The sequence below is a fragment of the Oncorhynchus nerka genome, linkage group LG8, assembly GCF_034236695.1.
Source record: "Oncorhynchus nerka isolate Pitt River linkage group LG8, Oner_Uvic_2.0, whole genome shotgun sequence".
Taxonomy (NCBI): domain Eukaryota; kingdom Metazoa; phylum Chordata; class Actinopteri; order Salmoniformes; family Salmonidae; genus Oncorhynchus; species Oncorhynchus nerka.
The window spans coordinates 997981-1015854 of NC_088403.1; the positions used below are offsets into that span (position 1 = coordinate 997981).

The 17874-nt window shown below is 51.5% G+C and overlaps 1 protein-coding gene across 1 annotated transcript in view; it reads right to left on the bottom strand.

Moving 5' to 3' along the window:
- large1 (LARGE xylosyl- and glucuronyltransferase 1) overlaps positions 1-17874 on the bottom strand; it is a 222755-nt gene that overhangs the window by 8442 nt on the left and 196439 nt on the right. The window contains exons 11-13 of the mRNA XM_065022063.1: positions 13140-13418; positions 5699-5845; positions 1044-1279 (exon numbers count right to left, since the gene is read on the bottom strand). Of these exons, the coding sequence (XP_064878135.1) occupies positions 1044-1279; positions 5699-5845; positions 13140-13418 (662 nt within the window). The remainder of the gene's footprint in view (positions 1-1043; positions 1280-5698; positions 5846-13139; positions 13419-17874) is intronic.

Here is a 17874-nt window from a genome sequence, read left to right on the forward strand (position 1 = left end):
AGTACCTGTGAGTGACAGAGTGATGGTAAAGGTGTGTCCAGTACCTGTGAGTGACAGAGTGATGGTAAAGGTGTATCCAGTACCTGTGAGTGACAGAGTGATGGGTAAAGGTGTATCCAGTACCTGTGAGTGACAGAGTGATGGGTAAAGGTGTGTCCAGTACCTGTGAGTGACAGAGTGATGGCTAAAGGTGTGTCCAGTACCTGTGAGTGACAGAGTGATGGGTAAAGGTGTGTCCAGTACCTGTGAGTGACAGAGTGATGGGTAAAGGTGTGTCCAGTACCTGTGAGTGACAGAGTGATGGGTAAAGGTGTATCCAGTACCTGTGAGTGACAGAGTGATGGGTAAAGGTGTATCCAGTACCTGTGAGTGACAGAGTGATGGGTAAAGGTGTATCCAGTACCTGTGAGTGACAGAGTGATGGGTAAAGGTGTGTCCAGTACCTGTGAGTGACAGAGTGATGGGTAAAGGTGTATCCAGTACCTGTGAGTGACAGAGTGATGGGTAAAGGTGTATCCAGTACCTGTGAGTGACAGAGTGATGGGTAAAGGTGTATCCAGTACCTGTGAGTGACAGAGTGATGGGTAAAGGTGTGTCCAGTACCTGTGAGTGACAGAGTGATGGGTAAAGGTGTGTCCAGTACCTGTGAGTGACAGAGTGATGGGTAAAGGTGTGTCCAGTACCTGTGAGTGACAGAGTGATGGGTAAAGGTGTATCCAGTACCTGTGAGTGACAGAGTGATGGGTAAAGGTGTATCCAGTACCTGTGAGTGACAGAGTGATGGCTAAAGGTGTATCCAGTACCTGTGAGTGACAGAGTGATGGGTAAAGGTGTATCCAGTACCTGTGAGTGACAGAGTGATGGGTAAAGGTGTATCCAGTACCTGTGAGTGACAGAGTGATGGCTAAAGGTGTATCCAGTACCTGTGAGTGACAGAGTGATGGGTAAAGGTGTATCCAGTACCTGTGAGTGACAAAGTGATGGGTAAAGGTGTATCCAGTACCTGTGAGTGACAGAGTGATGGCTAAAGGTGTATCCAGTACCTGTGAGTGACAGAGTGATGGCTAAAGGTGTGTCCAGTACCTGTGCATCCAGCTCCATAATATGAGCCACTTTATTCCACCCAAAGCCAACGAAGCGTCTGTCGTACTCTGGACTGTCCCGTCTCACCATCACGTAGGGTTCAAAGTCCGCTTCCCACTGGACTCTGTACGGCGTGGTGGCAGTCCTCCACTTAGCAAAGTTAGTGGGAGCATGACCCTTCGTCCAGACATGGTATCTAAGCAGGGAGAACAGGAAGTAGGATTCAACATTCAATACTTTATAGCCAAGGAGGGAGAGGAGGGATTGTGGGGCGGCAGGGTAGCCTAGTGGTTAGAGTGTAGAGATGGCAGGGTAGCCTAGTGGTTAGAGTGTAGAGGTGGCAGGGTAGCCTAGTGGTTAGAGTGTAGAGGTGGCAGGGTAGCCTAGTGGTTAGAGTGTAGAGGTGGCAGGGTAGCCTAGTGGTTAGAGTGTAGAGGTGGCAGGGTAGCCTAGTGGTTAGAGTGTAGAGGCGGCAGGGTAGCCTAGTGGTTAGAGTGTAGAGGCGGCAGGGTAGCCTAGTGGTTAGAGTGTAGAGGCGGCAGGGTAGCCTAGTGGTTAGAGTGTAGAGGTGGCAGGGTAGCCTAGTGGTTAGAGTGTAGAGGGGGCAGGTAACCTAGTGGTTAGAGTGTAGAGGTGGCAGGGTAGCCTAGTGGTTAGAGTGTAGAGGTGGCAGGGTAGCCTAGTGGTTAGAGTGTAGAGGTGGCAGGGTAGCCTAGTGGTTAGAGTGTAGAGGTGGCAGGGTAGCCTAGTGGTTAGAGTGTAGAGGTGGCAGGGTAGCCTAGTGGTTAGAGGTGTAGAGGTGGCAGGGTAGCCTAGTGGTTAGAGTGTAGAGGTGGCAGGGTAGCCTAGTGGTTAGAGTGTAGAGATGGCAGGGTAGCCTAGTGGTTAGAGTGTAGAGGTGGCAGAGGTAGCCTAGTGGTTAGAGTGTAGAGGAGGCAGGGTAGCCTAGTGGTTAGAGTGTAGAGGTGGCAGGGTAGCCTAGTGGTTAGAGTGTAGAGGTGGCAGGGTAGCCTAGTGGTTAGAGTGTAGAGGTGGCAGGTAACCTAGTGGTTAGAGTGTAGGTAGCTGAGGAGTGATTGAACCCAACTATCTGGGAGTCTTCTAGCTGAGTAGTGATTGAACACAACTATCTGGGAGTCTTCTAGCTGAGGTGTGATTGAACCCAACTATCTGGGCTCTGTGGCTCAATCTGTCATGTTAATGATCAAAACGATCTCTGTGTTGGAAAGACAAACACCTACACTGCTGCTTGTATTTAGACACCAGGAGGCAGTCTTTATTTATTTGAACTAGGTATCCCTTTATCCCTAGAGCCCGAGTAAGATTGATGTTGTACCTTAAATGATCGCTTCAGTCGTTGGCAGGCGAATTGGTAGAGTAACATCTGTGCTGCTGCTGGCTAATGAGAATGTGTCCCATCCCTTTAAGTTCAGAACGCTGGCCCAGCGCACCCCATCCCTTTAGGATTCCAGAACATGGCCCAGTGGGCCATCCCTTTAAGTTCAGAACGCTGGCCCAGCGTCCCATCCCTTTAAGTTCAGAACACTGGCCCAGTGGGCCATCCCTTTAAGTTCAGAACACTGGCCCAGTGGGCCATCCCTTTAAGTTCAGAACACTGGCCCAGCGGGCCATCCCTTGTTCAGAACGCTGGCCCAGTGGGCCATCCCTTTAAGTTCAGAACGCTGGCCCAGCGTCCCATCCCTTTAAGTTCAGAACACTGGCCCAGCGTCCCATCCCTTTAAGTTCAGAACGCTGGCCCAGCGGGCCATCCCTTTAAGTTCAGAACACTGGCCCAGCGTCCCATCCCTTTAAGTTCAGAACACTGGCCCAGCGGGCCATCCCTTTAAGTTCAGAACGCTGGCCCAGCGTCCCATCCCTTAAGTTCAGAACGCTGGCCCAGCGGGCCATCCCTTTAAGTTCAGAACACTGGCCCAGCGTCCCATCCCTTTAAGTTCAGAACACTGGCCCAGCGGGCCATCCCTTTGTCAGAACACTGGCCCAGCGTCCCATCCTTTAAGTTCAGAACACTGGCCCAGCGGGCCATCCCTTTAAGTTCAGAACACTGGCCCAGCGTCCCATCCCTTTAAGTTCAGAACACTGGCCCAGTGGGCCATCCCTTTAAGTTCAGAACGCTGGCCCAGTGGGCCATCCCTTTAAGTTCAGAACACTGGCCCAGCGTCCCATCCCTTTAAGTTCAGAACGCTGGCCCAGCGTCCCATCCCTTTAAGTTCAGAACACTGGCCCAGCGTCCCATCCCTTTAAGTTCAGAACACTGGCCCAGTGGGCCATCCCTTTAAGTTCAGAACGCTGGCCCAGCGTCCCATCCCTTTAAGTTCAGAACGCTGGCCCAGCGTCCCATCCCTTTAAGTTCAGAACACTGGCCCAGCGTCCCATCCCTTTAAGAACGCTGGCCCAGAACCAGAACACTGGCCCAGCGTCAGCACTCCCAGCCATCCCTTTAAGTTCAGAACGCTGGCCCAGTGGGCCATCCCTTTAAGTTCAGAACGCTGGCCCAGCGTCCCATCCCTTTAAGTTCAGAACACTGGCCCAGCGGGCCATCCCTTTAAGTTCAGAACACTGGCCCAGCGTCCCATCCCTTTAAGTTCAGAACACTGGCCCAGTGGGCCATCCCTTTAAGTTCAGAACACTGGCCCAGTGGGCCATCCCTTTAAGTTCAGAACACTGCCCCAGCGGGCCATCCCTTTAAGTTCAGAACACTGGCCCAGTGGGCCATCCCTTTAAGTTCAGAACACTGGCCCAGCGTCCCATCCCTTTAAGTTCAGAACACTGGCCCAGTGGGCCATCCCTTTAAGTTCAGAACACTGGCCCAGTGGGCCATCCCTTTAAGTTCAGAACACTGGCCCAGCGGGCCATCCCTTTAAGTTCAGAACACTGGCCCAGTGGGCCATCCCTTTAAGTTCAGAACACTGGCCCAGTGGGCCATCCCTTTAAGTTCAGAACGCTGGCCCAGCGTCCCATCCCTTTAAGTTCAGAACGCTGGCCCAGCGTCCCATCCCTTTAAGTTCAGAACGCTGGCCCAGCGTCCCATCCCTTTAAGTTCAGAACACTGGCCCAGCGGGCCATCCCTTTAAGTTCAGAACACTGGCCCAGTGGGCCATCCCTTTAAGTTCAGAACACTGGCCCAGTGGGCCATCCCTTTAAGTGCTTTGTTTTTAAATAACATGTGTAGGTATTTCTTCACTTTATTTAAACAGAGTAGAAAGGAAGATAGGGGTACAGGCGGAGGGGAACAGACGTTTAGAAACCGGCCCAGTGGGGGTACAGGTGGAGGGGAACACAAGTTCAGACCAGGTATACGTTCAGAACATGTCCAGTTGGGACAGCAGCTACATGTGTTTTTACCTGAAGGTGAATAGAGTCCCCGTGTCCAGTTGGGACAGCAGCTACATGTGTTTTTACCTGAAGGTGAATAGAGTCCCCGTGTCCAGTTGGGACAGCAGCTACATGTGTTTTTACCTGAAGGTGAATAGAGTCCCCGTGTCCAGTTGGGACAGCAGCTACATGTGTTTTTACCTGAAGGTGAATAGAGTCCCCGTGTCCAGTTGGGACAGCAGCTACATGTGTTTTTACCTGAAGGTGAATAGAGTCCCCGTGTCCAGTTGGGACAGCAGCTACATGTGTTTTTACCTGAAGGTGAATAGAGTCCCCGTGTCCAGTTGGGACAGCAGCTACATGTGTTTTTACCTGAAGGTGAATAGAGTCCCGTGTCCAGTTGGGACAGCAGCTACATGTGTTTTTACCTGAAGGTGAATAGAGTCCCCGTGTCCAGTTGGGACAGCAGCTACATGTGTTTTTACCTGAAGGTGAATAGAGTCCCCGTGTCCAGTTGGGACAGCAGCTACATGTGTTTTTACCTGAAGGTGAATAGAGTCCCCGTGTCCAGTTGGGACAGCAGCTACATGTGTTTTGACCTGAAGGTGAATAGAGTCCCCGTGTCCAGTTGGGACAGCAGCTACATGTGTTTTGACCTGAAGGTGAATAGAGTCCCCGTGTCCAGTTGGGACAGCAGCTTCATGTGTTTTTACCTGAAGGTGAATAGAGTCCCCATGTCCAGTTGGGACAGCAGCTACATGTGTTTTGACCTGAAGGTGAATAGAGTCCCCATGTCCAGTTGGGACAGCAGCTACATGTGTTTTTACCTGAAGGTGAATAGAGTCCCCATGTCCAGTTGGGACAGCAGCTACATGTGTTTTTACCTGAAGGTGAATAGAGTCCCCATGTCCAGTTGGGACAGCAGCTACATGTGTTTTTACCTGAAGGTGAATAGAGTCCCCATGTCCAGTTGGGACAGCAGCTACATGTGTTTTTACCTGAAGGTGAATAGAGTCCCCATGTCCAGTTGGGACAGCAGCTACATGTGTTTTGACCTGAAGGTGAATAGAGTCCCGTGTCCAGTTGGGACAGCAGCTTCATGTGTTTTTACCTGAAGGTGAATAGAGTCCCCATGTCCAGTTGGGACAGCAGCTACATGTGTTTTTACCTGAAGGTGAATAGAGTCCCCGTGTCCAGTTGGGACAGCAGCTACATGTGTTTTGACCTGAAGGTGAATAGAGTCCCCATGTCCAGTTGGGACAGCAGCTACATGTGTTTTTACCTGAAGGTGAATAGAGTCCCCATGTCCAGTTGGGACAGCAGCTCGGCCTTGGACTTGGGGTAAGACAGGCGGTAACGGAGCGTCTCGAAGGCCGGCACCACCAACGCTTTCTTGCTGTTAGCCATGTCCAGCTGTACCACTGACTTCCTGCAGGGACGTTACAGAGACGTTACAGAGACGTTACAGGGACGTTACAGAGACGTTACAGGGACGTTACAGAGACGTTACAGGGACGTTACAGGGACGTTACAGAGACGTTACAGGGACGTTACAGGACGTTACAGGGACGTTACAGAGACGTTACAGGGACGTTACAGGGACGTTACAGGACGTTACAGGGACGTTACAGAGACGTTACAGGGACGTTACAGAGACGTTACAGGGACGTTACAGAGACGTTACAGGGACGTTACAGAACGTTACAGAGACGTTACAGGGACGTTACAGAGACGTTACAGAGACGTTACAGGGACGTCACAGAGCCTTCATGTTGTTAGCCATGTCCAGCTGAACTACAGACCTGTTACAGGGACGTTACAGGGACGTCACAGAGCTTTCATGTTGTTAGCCATGTCCAGCTGAACTACAGACTTGTTACAGGGACGTTACAGGGACGTCACAGAGCCTTCATGTTGTTAGCCATGTCCAGCTGAACTACAGACTTGTTACAGGGACGTTACAGGGACGTCACAGAGCCTTCATGTTGTTAGCCATGTCCAGCTGAACTACAGACTTGTTACAGGGACGTTACAGGGACGTCACAGAGCTTTCATGTTGTTAGCCATGTCCAGCTGAACTACAGACTTGTTACAGGGGACAGAGATGGAGTCATTCTAACATTACGGGGACATAATGATCCTGACGTTACTACAGTATAACATGACAGACAGACAGACAGACAGACAGACAGACAGACAGACAGACAGACAGACAGACAGGTAACAAAGCCAAATACAATACTGTAGCTCAGGGTTAGAAAGTCACTCTCCTCACACCCCTCTGAGATCTAGAAGTTTCCCCAGCAATGTGACCCCAGAGTTAGAAGAGAATATTATACGCTACAGTCTCCTCTACAGCTGAGTCGTTCTCCCTCACCTGAGGTACTCGTTCTCCCTCACCTGAGGTACTCGTTCTCCCTCACCTGAGGTACTCGTAGAGGACATTATACATTACAGTATCTCTACGGCTGAGTCGTTCTCCCTCACCTGAGGTACTCGTAGAGGCCGCACATTACAGTATCTCTACGGCTGAGTCGTTCTCCCTCACCTGAGGTACTCGTAGAGGCCGCACATTACAGTATCTCTACGGCTGAGTCGTTCTCCCTCACCTGAGGTACTCTTAGAGGCCGCACATTACAGTATCTCTACGGCTGAGTCGTTCTCCCTCACCTGAGGTACTCGTAGAGGCCGTACATTACAGTATCTCTACGGCTGAGTCGTTCTCCCTCACCTGAGGTACTCGTAGAGGCCGTACATTACAGTCTCCTCTACGGCTGAGTCGTTCTCCCTCACCTGAGGTACTCGTAGAGGCTGTACATTACAGTATCTCTACAGCTGAGTCGTTCTCCCTCACCTGAGGTACTCGTAGAGGCCGTACATTACAGTCTCCTCTACGGCTGAGTCGTTCTCCCTCACCTGAGGTACTCGTAGAGGCCGTACATTACAGTCTCCTCTACGGCTGAGTCGTTCTCCCTCACCTGAGGTACTCGTAGAGGCCGTACATTACAGTCTCCCCTACGGCTGAGTCGTTCTCCCTCACCTGAGGTACTCGTAGAGGCCGTACATTACAGTATCTCTACGGCTGAGTCGTTCTCCCTTACCTGAGGTACTCGTAGAGGCCGTACATTACAGTATCTCTACGGCTGAGTCGTTCTCCCTCACCTGAGGTACTCGTAGAGGCCGCACATTACAGTCTCCTCTACGGCTGAGTCGTTCTCCCTCACCTGAGGTACTCGTAGAGGCCGTACATTACAGTATCTCTACAGCTGAGTCGTTCTCCCTCACCTGAGGTACTCGTAGAGGCCGTACATTCCAGTATCTCCAGTATCTCTACGGCTGAGTCGTTCTCCCTCACCTGAGGTACTCGTAGAGGACATTATACATTACAGTATCTCTACGGCTGAGTCGTTCTCCCTCACCTGAGGTACTCGTAGAGGCCGCACATTACAGTACCTCTACGGCTGAGTCGTTCTCCCTCACCTGAGGTACTCGTAGAGGCCGTACATTACAGTATCTCTACGGCTGAGTCGTTCTCCCTCACCTGAGGTACTCGTAGAGGCCGTACATTACAGTCTCCTCTACGGCTGAGTCGTTCTCCCTCACCTGAGGTACTCGTAGAGGCCGCACATTACAGTACCTCTACGGCTGAGTCGTTCTCCCTCACCTGAGGTACTCGTAGAGGCCGTACATTACAGTCTCCTCTACGGCTGAGTCGTTCTCCCTCACCTGAGGTACTCGTAGAGGCCGTACATTACAGTCTCCTCTACGGCTGAGTCGTTCTCCCTCACCTGAGGTACTCGTAGAGGCCGCACATTACAGTATCTCTACGGCTGAGTCGTTCTCCCTCACCTGAGGTACTCGTAGAGGCCGTACATTACAGTATCTCTACGGCTGAGTCGTTCTCCCTCACCTGAGGTACTCGTAGAGGCCGTACATTACAGTCTCTCTACGGCTGAGTCGTTTTCTCCCTCACCTGAGGTACTCGTAGAGGCCGCACATTACAGTCTCCTCTACGGCTGAGTCGTTCTCCCTCACCTGAGGTACTCGTAGAGGCCGTACATTACAGTATCTCTACGGCTGAGTCGTTCTCCCTCACCTGAGGTACTCGTAGAGGCCGTACATTCCAGTATCTCCAGTATCTCTACGGCTGAGTCGTTCTCCCTCACCTGAGGTACTCGTAGAGGCCGTACATTACAGTCTCCTCTACGGCTGAGTCGTTCTCCCTCACCTGAGGTACTCGTAGAGGCCGTACATTACAGTATCTCTACGGCTGAGTCGTTCTCCCTCACCTGAGGTACTCGTAGAGGCCGTACATTACAGTCTCCTCTACGGCTGAGTCGTTCTCCCTCACCTGAGGTACTCGTAGAGGCCGTACATTACAGTCTCCTCTACGGCTGAGTCGTTCTCCCTCACCTGAGGTACTCGTAGAGGCCGTACATTACAGTATCTCTACGGCTGAGTCGTTCTCCCTCACCTGAGGTACTCTTAGAGGCCGCACATTACAGTATCTCTACGGCTGAGTCGTTCTCCCTCACCTGAGGTACTCGTAGAGGCCGTACATTACAGTATCTCTACGGCTGAGTCGTTCTCCCTCACCTGAGGTACTCGTAGAGGCCGCACATTACAGTCTCCTCTACGGCTGAGTCGTTTCTCCCTCACCTGAGGTACTCATAGAGGCCATTACATTACAGTATCTCTACAGCTGAGTCGTTCTCCCTCACCTGAGGTACTCGTAGAGGCCGTACATTACAGTCTCCTCTACGGCTGAGTCGTTCTCCCTCACCTGAGGTACTCGTAGAGGCCGTGCATTACAGTCTCTCTACGGCTGAGTCGTTCTCCCTCACCTGAGGTACTCGTAGAGTCCGTACATTACAGTATCTCTACAGCTGAGTCGTTCTCCTCACCTGAGGTACTCATAGAGGCCGTTATACATTACAGTATCTCTACAGCTGAGTCGTTCTCCCTCACCTGAGGTACTCAGTGAGAGGCCGTACATTACAGTCTCCTCTACGGCTGAGTCGTTCTCCCTCACCTGAGGTACTGTAGAGTCCGTACATTACAGTATCTCTACAGCTGAGTCGTTCTCCCTCACCTGAGGTACTCGTAGAGGCCGTTATACATTCCAGTATCTCTACGGCTGAGTCGTTCTCCCTCACCTGAGGTACTCGTAGAGGACATTATGCATTACAGTATCTCTACGGCTGAGTCGTTCTCCCTCACCTGAGGTACTCGTAGAGGCCGTACATTACAGTATCTCTACGGCTGAGTCGTTCTCCCTCACCTGAGGTACTCGTAGAGGCCGTACATTACAGTCTCCTCTACGGCTGAGTCGTTCTCCCTCACCTGAGGTACTCGTAGAGGCCGTACATTACAGTCTCCTCTACGGCTGAGTCGTTGTCCCTCACCTGAGGTACTCGTAGAGGCCGTACATTACAGTCTCCTCTACGGCTGAGTCGTTCTCCCTCACCTGAGGTACTCGTAGAGGCCGTACATTACAGTCTCCTCTACGGCTGAGTCGTTCTCCCTCACCTGAGGTACTCGTAGAGGCCGTACATTACAGTCTCCTCTACGGCTGAGTCGTTCTCCCTCACCTGAGGTACTCGTAGAGGCCGTACATTCAGTCTCTCTACGGCTGAGTCGTTCTCCCTCACCTGAGGTACTCGTAGAGGCCGTACATTCCAGTATCTCTACGGCTGAGTCGTTCTCACTCACCTGAGGTACTCGTAGAGGCCGTACATTACAGTATCTCTACAGCTGAGTCGTTCTCCCTCACCTGAGGTACTCGTAGAGGCCGTACATTACAGTCTCCTCTACGGCTGAGTCGTTCTCCCTCACCTGAGGTACTCGTAGAGGCCGTACATTACAGTCTCCTCTACGGCTGAGTCGTTCTCCCTCACCTGAGGTACTCGTAGAGGCCGTACATTACAGTCTCCTCTACGGCTGAGTCGTTCTCCCTCACCTGAGGTACTCGTAGAGGCCGTACATTACAGTCTCCTCTACGGCTGAGTCGTTCTCCCTCACCTGAGGTACTCGTAGAGGCCGTACATTACAGTCTCCTCTACGGCTGAGTCGTTCTCCCTCACCTGAGGTACTCGTAGAGGCCGTACATTCCAGTATCTCTACGGCTGAGTCGTTCTCCCTCACCTGAGGTACTCGTAGAGGCCCTACATTACAGTATCTCTACAGCTGAGTCGTTCTCCCTCACCTGAGGTACTCGTAGAGGCCGTACATTACAGTATCTCTACGGCTGAGTCGTTCTCCCTCACCTGAGGTACTCGTAGAGGCCGTACATTCCAGTATCTCTACGGCTGAGTCGCTCTCCCTCACCTGAGGTTCTCATAGAGGACATTATACATTACAGTATCTCTACAGCTGAGTCGTTCTCCTCACCTGAGGTTCTCATAGAGGTCCGTACATTACAGTATCTCTACGGCTGAGTCGTTCTCCCTCACCTGAGGTACTCGTAGAGTCCGTACATTACAGTATCTCTACAGCTGAGTCGTTCTCCCTCACCTGAGGTTCTCATAGAGGACATTATACATTACAGTATCTCTACAGCTGAGTCGTTCTCCCTCACCTGAGGTACTCGTAGAGGCCGTACATTACAGTATCTCTACGGCTGAGTCGTTCTCCCTCACCTGAGGTACTCGTAGAGGCCGTACATTACAGTATCTCTACAGCTGAGTCGTTCTCCCTCACCTGAGGTACTCGTAGAGTCCGTACATTACAGTATCTCTACAGCTGAGTCGTTCTCCCTCACCTGAGGTTCTCATAGAGGACATTATACATTACAGTCTCCTCTACGGCTGAGTCGTTCTCCCTCACCTGAGGTACTCGTAGAGGCCGCACATTACAGTATCTCTACAGCTGAGTCGTTCTCCCTCACCTGAGGTACTCGTAGAGGCCGCACATTACAGTATCTCTACAGCTGAGTCGTTCTCCCTCACCTGAGGTACTCGTAGAGGCCGTACATTACAGTATCTCTACAGCTGAGTCGTTCTCACTCACCTGAGGTACTCGTAGAGTCCGTACATTACAGTATCTCTACAGCTGAGTCGTTCTCCCTCACCTGAGGTTCTCATAGAGGACATTATACATTACAGTATCTCTACAGCTGAGTCATTCTCCCTCACCTGAGGTACTCGTAGAGGCCGTACATTCCAGTATCTCTACAGCTGAGTCGTTCTCCTTCACCTGAGGTACTCGTAGAGGACATTATACATTACAGTATCTCTACAGCTGAGTCGTTCTCCCTCACCTGAGGTACTCGTAGAGGCCGTACATTACAGTATCTCCAGTATCTCTACAGCTGTGACGTTCTCCCTCACCTGAGGTACTCGTAGAGGCCGTACATTACAGTATCTCTACGGCTGAGTCGTTCTCCCTCACCTGAGGTACTCGTAGAGGCCGCACATTACAGTATCTCTACAGCTGAGTCGTTCTCCCTCACCTGAGGTCCTCGTAGAGGCCGTACATTACAGTATCTCTACAGCTGAGTCGTTCTCCCTCACCTGAGGTACTCGTAGAGGCCGTACATTACAGTATCTCTACAGCTGAGTCGTTCTCCCTCACCTGAGGTACTCGTAGAGTCCGTACATTACAGTATCTCTACAGCTGAGTCGTTCTCCCTCACCTGAGGTTCTCATAGAGGACATTATACATTACAGTCTCCTCTACGGCTGAGTCGTTCTCCCTCACCTGAGGTACTCGTAGAGGCCGCACATTACAGTATCTCTACAGCTGAGTCGTTCTCCCTCACCTGAGGTACTCGTAGAGGCCGCACATTACAGTATCTCTACAGCTGAGTCGTTCTCCCTCACCTGAGGTACTCGTAGAGGCCGTACATTACAGTATCTCTACAGCTGAGTCGTTCTCACTCACCTGAGGTACTGTAGAGTCCGTACATTACAGTATCTCTACAGCTGAGTCGTTCTCCCTCACCTGAGGTTCTCATAGAGGACATTATACATTACAGTATCTCTACAGCTGAGTCATTCTCCCTCACCTGAGGTACTCGTTCGAGGCCGTACATTCCAGTATCTCTACAGCTGAGTCGTTCTCCTTCACCTGAGGTACTCGTAGAGGACATTATACATTACAGTATCTCTACAGCTGAGTCGTTCTCCCTCACCTGAGGTACTCGTAGAGCCGTACATTACAGTATCTCCAGTATCTCTACAGCTGTGACGTTCTCCCTCACCTGAGGTACTCGTAGAGGCCGTACATTACAGTATCTCTACAGCTGAGTCGTACTCCCTCACCTGAGGTACTCTTAGAGGCCGTACATTACAGTATCTCTACAGCTGAGTCGTTCTCCCTCGCCTGAGGTAGTCGTAGAGGCCGTACATTACAGTATCTCTACGGCTGAGTCGTTCTCCCTCACCTGAGGTACTCGTAGAGGACATTATACATTACAGTATCTCCAGTATCTCTACAGCTGAGTCGTTCTCACCTGAGGTACTCGTAGAGGCCGTACATTACAGTCTCTTCTACGTCTGTGACGGTCTCCCTCACCTGAGGTACTCGTACTCCCTCACCTGAGGTACTCGTACTCCCTCACCTGAGGTACTCGTACTCCCTCACCTGAGGTACTCGTAGAGGCCGTACATTACAGTATCTCTATCCCTCACCTGAGGTACTCGTTCTCCCTCACCTGAGGTACTCGTTCTCCCTCACCTGAGGTACTCGTAGAGGCAGTACATTACAGTATCTCTATCCCTCACCTGAGGTACTCGTAGAGGCCGTACATGGGCAGGAAGTCGATATCTGACAGGAACATGTAGGGCGTGTTGACCTGCCGCACGGCCACGTTCCTGAGCAGGTTGACCGGATAGAACTGACCCTCCTTGTAGACGATGTGGTAGCCCACGTTCCCCCTGGACATCAGGACCTCTGACCCCTGGGTGTAGCGCAGGAACTGTTGAGCCTCAGCGTCAGAGAGATACAGGGCCAGGCTGATAGGACCTTCCCAGTGTTTACAGATAGCCTCTAACATCTGGAGTCTGGAGAGGAGAGAGAGACACCACCGTTAGAGGAGGAGGAAGAGGAGAGAGAGAGAGACACCACCGTTAGAGGAGAAGGAAGAGACAGAGGAGATGGCGATAGAGAGGGGGAGATAGAGAGAGGGAGTGAGAGAGGAGATGGAGATAGAGGGAGTGAGAGGGGGAGAGAGAGAGAGGAGATAGAGAGAGGGGGAGTGAGAGGGGGAGAGAAAGAGAGAGAGAGGAGATAGTGAGAGGGGGAGAGAAAGAGAGAGAGAGGAGATAGTGAGAGAGGAGATAGAGAGAGGGAGTGAGAGGGGGAGAGAGAGGGAGAGTGAGAGGGGAAGAGAGAGTGTGTGTCCAGGCCAGGTTAGAACAGCTGACAATAGTAAACTAAATAACCTTGGTGCTGTCGGTTCCTTCCTGGCTAAGAGGAGATAGGGGGGGGGGGGCGAGAGAGAAGGAGAGAGAAGGAGAGAGAAAGAGAGGAGATATATCAATAAAATATATCTATAGTATTGAATTATTCAGTACAGAGATATTTAATGTCCGGTATTCAACATATCGATCTCAGTCTGTGTTCATCCAACCGCCATATCGTCCAATCATCCAATCCCCTTCACACTGATCCACTGTTATTGGCTAGGTTCTTACAGATGAAATGAGGTGCCAATAGGCAAGAGGAGCAGCTGACATTTACCAATGTTAAATCAATGAATCCTCTGCTGTGGTTTCTACCTGTCCACGGACATAACAGAAACACTGAACAACTTCACTCATTACAATGGAGAGGTGTTCTGAAAGAGATGTGGAGGCCGTGAGAGACTACTGTATTAACGTGTGTGTGTGTGTTAATGATGATGCCACTGATCTTTACCTAACCCCCTCTCCTGTGTTCCTCTGGGACTGGGCCACAACAGCATGCAAAGGATCTAGAATGGGTCCATATGGGCCTCAGTGTTCCCTGTGTTCTAGAATGGGTCCATATGGGCCTCAGTGTTCCCTGTGTTCTAGAATGGGTCCATATGAACCTCAGTGTTCCCTGTGTTCTAGAATGGGTCCATATGGACCTCAGTGTTCCCTGTGTTCTAGAATGGGTCCATATGGACCTCAGTGTTCCCTATGTTCTAGAATGGGTCCATATGGAACTCAGTGTTCCCTATGTTCTAGAATGGGTCCATATGGACCTCAGTGTTCCATGTGTTCCAAATCAATAGGATGGATGACTGGAGGCTAATATCAGCAGGATGGCATGTGGTCTTCATCCCACAGAGCTAACTGACAGGGCTACAGGGTAAAGACCCCCATGTGGTCCTCAGCTCACAGAGCTAACTGACAGGGCTACAGGGTAAAGACTCCCATGTGGTCCTCAGCTCACAGAGCTAACTGACAGGGCTACAGGGTAAAGACTCCCATGTGGTCCTCAGCTCACAGAGCTAACTGACAGGGCTACTGGGTAAAGACTCCCATGTGGTCCTCAGCTCACAGAGATAACTGACAGGGCTACAGGCTAAAGACTCCCATGTGGTCTTCAGCTCACAGAGCTAACTGACAGGGCTACAGGGTAAAGACTCCCATGCGGTCCTCAGCTCACAGAGCTAACTGACAGGGCTACAGGGTAAAGACCCCCATGTGGTCTTCAGCTCACAGAGCTAACTGACAGGGCTACAGGGTAAAGACTCCCATGTGGTCCTCAGCTCACAGAGCTAACTGACAGGGCTACAGGGTAAAGACTCCCATGTGGTCTTCAGCCCACAGAGATAACTGACAGGGCTACAGGGTAAAGACTCCCATGTGGTCCTCAGCTCACAGAGCTAACTGACAGGGCTACAGGGTAAAAGAATCCCATGTGGTCTTCAGCTCACATAGCTAACTGACAGGGCTACAGGGTAAAGACTCCCATGCCATGTGATCCTCAGCCCACAGAGCTAACTGACAGGGCTACAGGGTAAAGACTCTCATGTGGTCTTCAGCTCACAGAGCTAACTGACAGGGCTACAGGGTAAAGACTCCCATGTGGTCCTCAGCTCACAGAGCTAACTGACAGGGCTACAGGGTAAAGACTCCCATGTGATCTTCAGCTCACAGAGCTAACTGACAGGGCTACAGGGTAGACTCCCATGTGGTCCTCAGCTCACAGAGCTAACTGACAGGGCTACAGGGTAAAGACTCCCATGTGGTCTTCAGCTCACAGAGCTAACTGACAGGGCTACAGGGTAAAGACTCCCATGTGGTCCTCAGCTCACAGAGATAACTGACAGGGCTACAGGCTAAAGACTCCCATGTGGTCTTCAGCTCACAGAGCTAACTGACAGGGCTACAGGGTAAAGACTCCCATGCTGTCCTCAGCTCACAGAGCTAACTGACAGGGCTACAGGGTAAAGACCCCCATGCGGTCTTCAGCTCACAGAGCTAACTGACAGGGCTACAGGGTAAAGACTCCCATGTGGTCTTCAGCTCACAGAGCTAACTGACAGGGCTACAGGGTAAAGACTCCCATGTGGTCTTCAGCCCACAGAGATAACTGACAGGGCTACAGGGTAAAGACCCCATGTGGTCCTCAGCTCACAGAGCTAACTGACAGGGCTACAGGGTAAAGACTCCCATGTGGTCCTCAGCTCACAGAGCTAACTGACAGGGCTACAGGGTAAAGACTCCCATGTGGTCTTCAGCTCACAGAGCTAACTGACAGGGCTACAGGGTAAAGACCCCCATGTGGTCTTCAGCTCACAGAGCTAACTGACAGGGCTACAGGGTAAAGACTCCCATGTGGTCTTCAGCCCACAGAGCTAACTGACAGGGCTACAGGGTAAAGACTCCCATGTGGTCTTCAGCGCACAGAGCTAACTGACAGGGCTAGAGGGTAAAGACTACCATGTGGTCCTCAGCTCACAGAGCTAAATGACAGGGCTACAGGGTAAAGACTCCCCATGTGGTCTTCAGCTCACAGAGCTAACTGACAGGGCTACAGGGTAAAGACTCCCATGTGGTCTTCAGCGCACAGAGCTAACTGACAGGGCTACAGGGGTAAAGACCCCATGCGGTCTTCAGCTCACAGAGCTAACTGACAGGGCTACAGGGTAAAGACTCCCATGTGGTCCTCAGCTCACAGAGCTAACTGACAGGGCTACAGGGTAAAGACTCCCATGCCATGTGATCCTCAGCCCACAGAGCTAACTGACAGGGCTACAGGGTAAAGACTCTCATGTGGTCTTCAGCTCACAGAGCTAACTGACAGGGCTACAGGGTAAAGACTCCCATGTGGTCCTCAGCTCACAGAGCTAACTGACAGGGCTACAGGGTAAAGACTCCCATGTGGTCTTCAGCTCACAGAGCTAACTGACAGGGTTACAGGGTAAAGACTCCCATGTGGTCTTCAGCTCACAGAGCTAACTGACAGGGCTACAGGGTAAAGACTCCCATGTGGTCTTCAGCGCACAGAGCTAACTGACAGGGCTACAGGGTAAAGACCCCCATGCGGTCTTCAGCTCACAGAGCTAACTGACAGGGCTACAGGGTAAAGACTCCCATGTGGTCCTCAGCTCACAGAGCTAACTGACAGGGCTACAGGGTAAAGACTCCCATGCCATGTGATCCTCAGCCCACAGAGCTAACTGACAGGGCTACAGGGTAAAGACTCTCATGTGGTCCTCAGCTCACAGAGCTAACTGACAGGGCTACAGGGTAAAGACTCCCATGTGGTCCTCAGCTCACAGAGCTAACTGACAGGGCTACAGGGTAAAGACTCCCATGTGGTCCTCAGCCCACAGAGCTAACTGACAGGGCTACAGGGTAAAGACTCCCATGTTCAGGTCCTCAGGGCTCACAGAGCCCCCACTGACAGGGCTAACTGACAGGGCTAAAGACTCCCATGTGGTCCTCAGCTCAGAGATAACTGACAGGGCTACAGGGTAAAGACTCCCATGCCATGTGATCCTCAGCCCACAGAGCTAACTGACAGGGCTACAGGGTAAAGACTCTCATGTGGTCTTCAGCTCACAGAGCTAACTGACAGGGCTACAGGGTAAAGACTCCCATGTGGTCCTCAGCTCACAGAGCTAACTGACAGGGCTACAGGGTAAAGACTCCCATGTGGTCTTCAGCTCACAGAGCTAACTGACAGGGTTAGGGTAAAGACTCCCATGTGGTCTTCAGCTCACAGAGCTAACTGACAGGGCTAGAGGGTAAAGACTCCCATGTGGTCTTCAGCTCACAGAGCTAACTGACAGGGCTACAGGGTAAAGAATCCCATGTGGTCTTCAGCTCACAGAGCTAACTGACAGGGCTACAGGGTAAAGACTCCCATGTGGTCCTCAGCTCACAGAGCTAACTGACAGGGCTACAGGGTAAAGACTCCCATGCCATGTGATCCTCAGCCCACAGAGCTAACTGACAGGGCTACAGGGTAAAGACTCTCATGTGGTCCTCAGCTCACAGAGCTAACTGACAGGGCTACAGGGTAAAGACTCCCATGTGG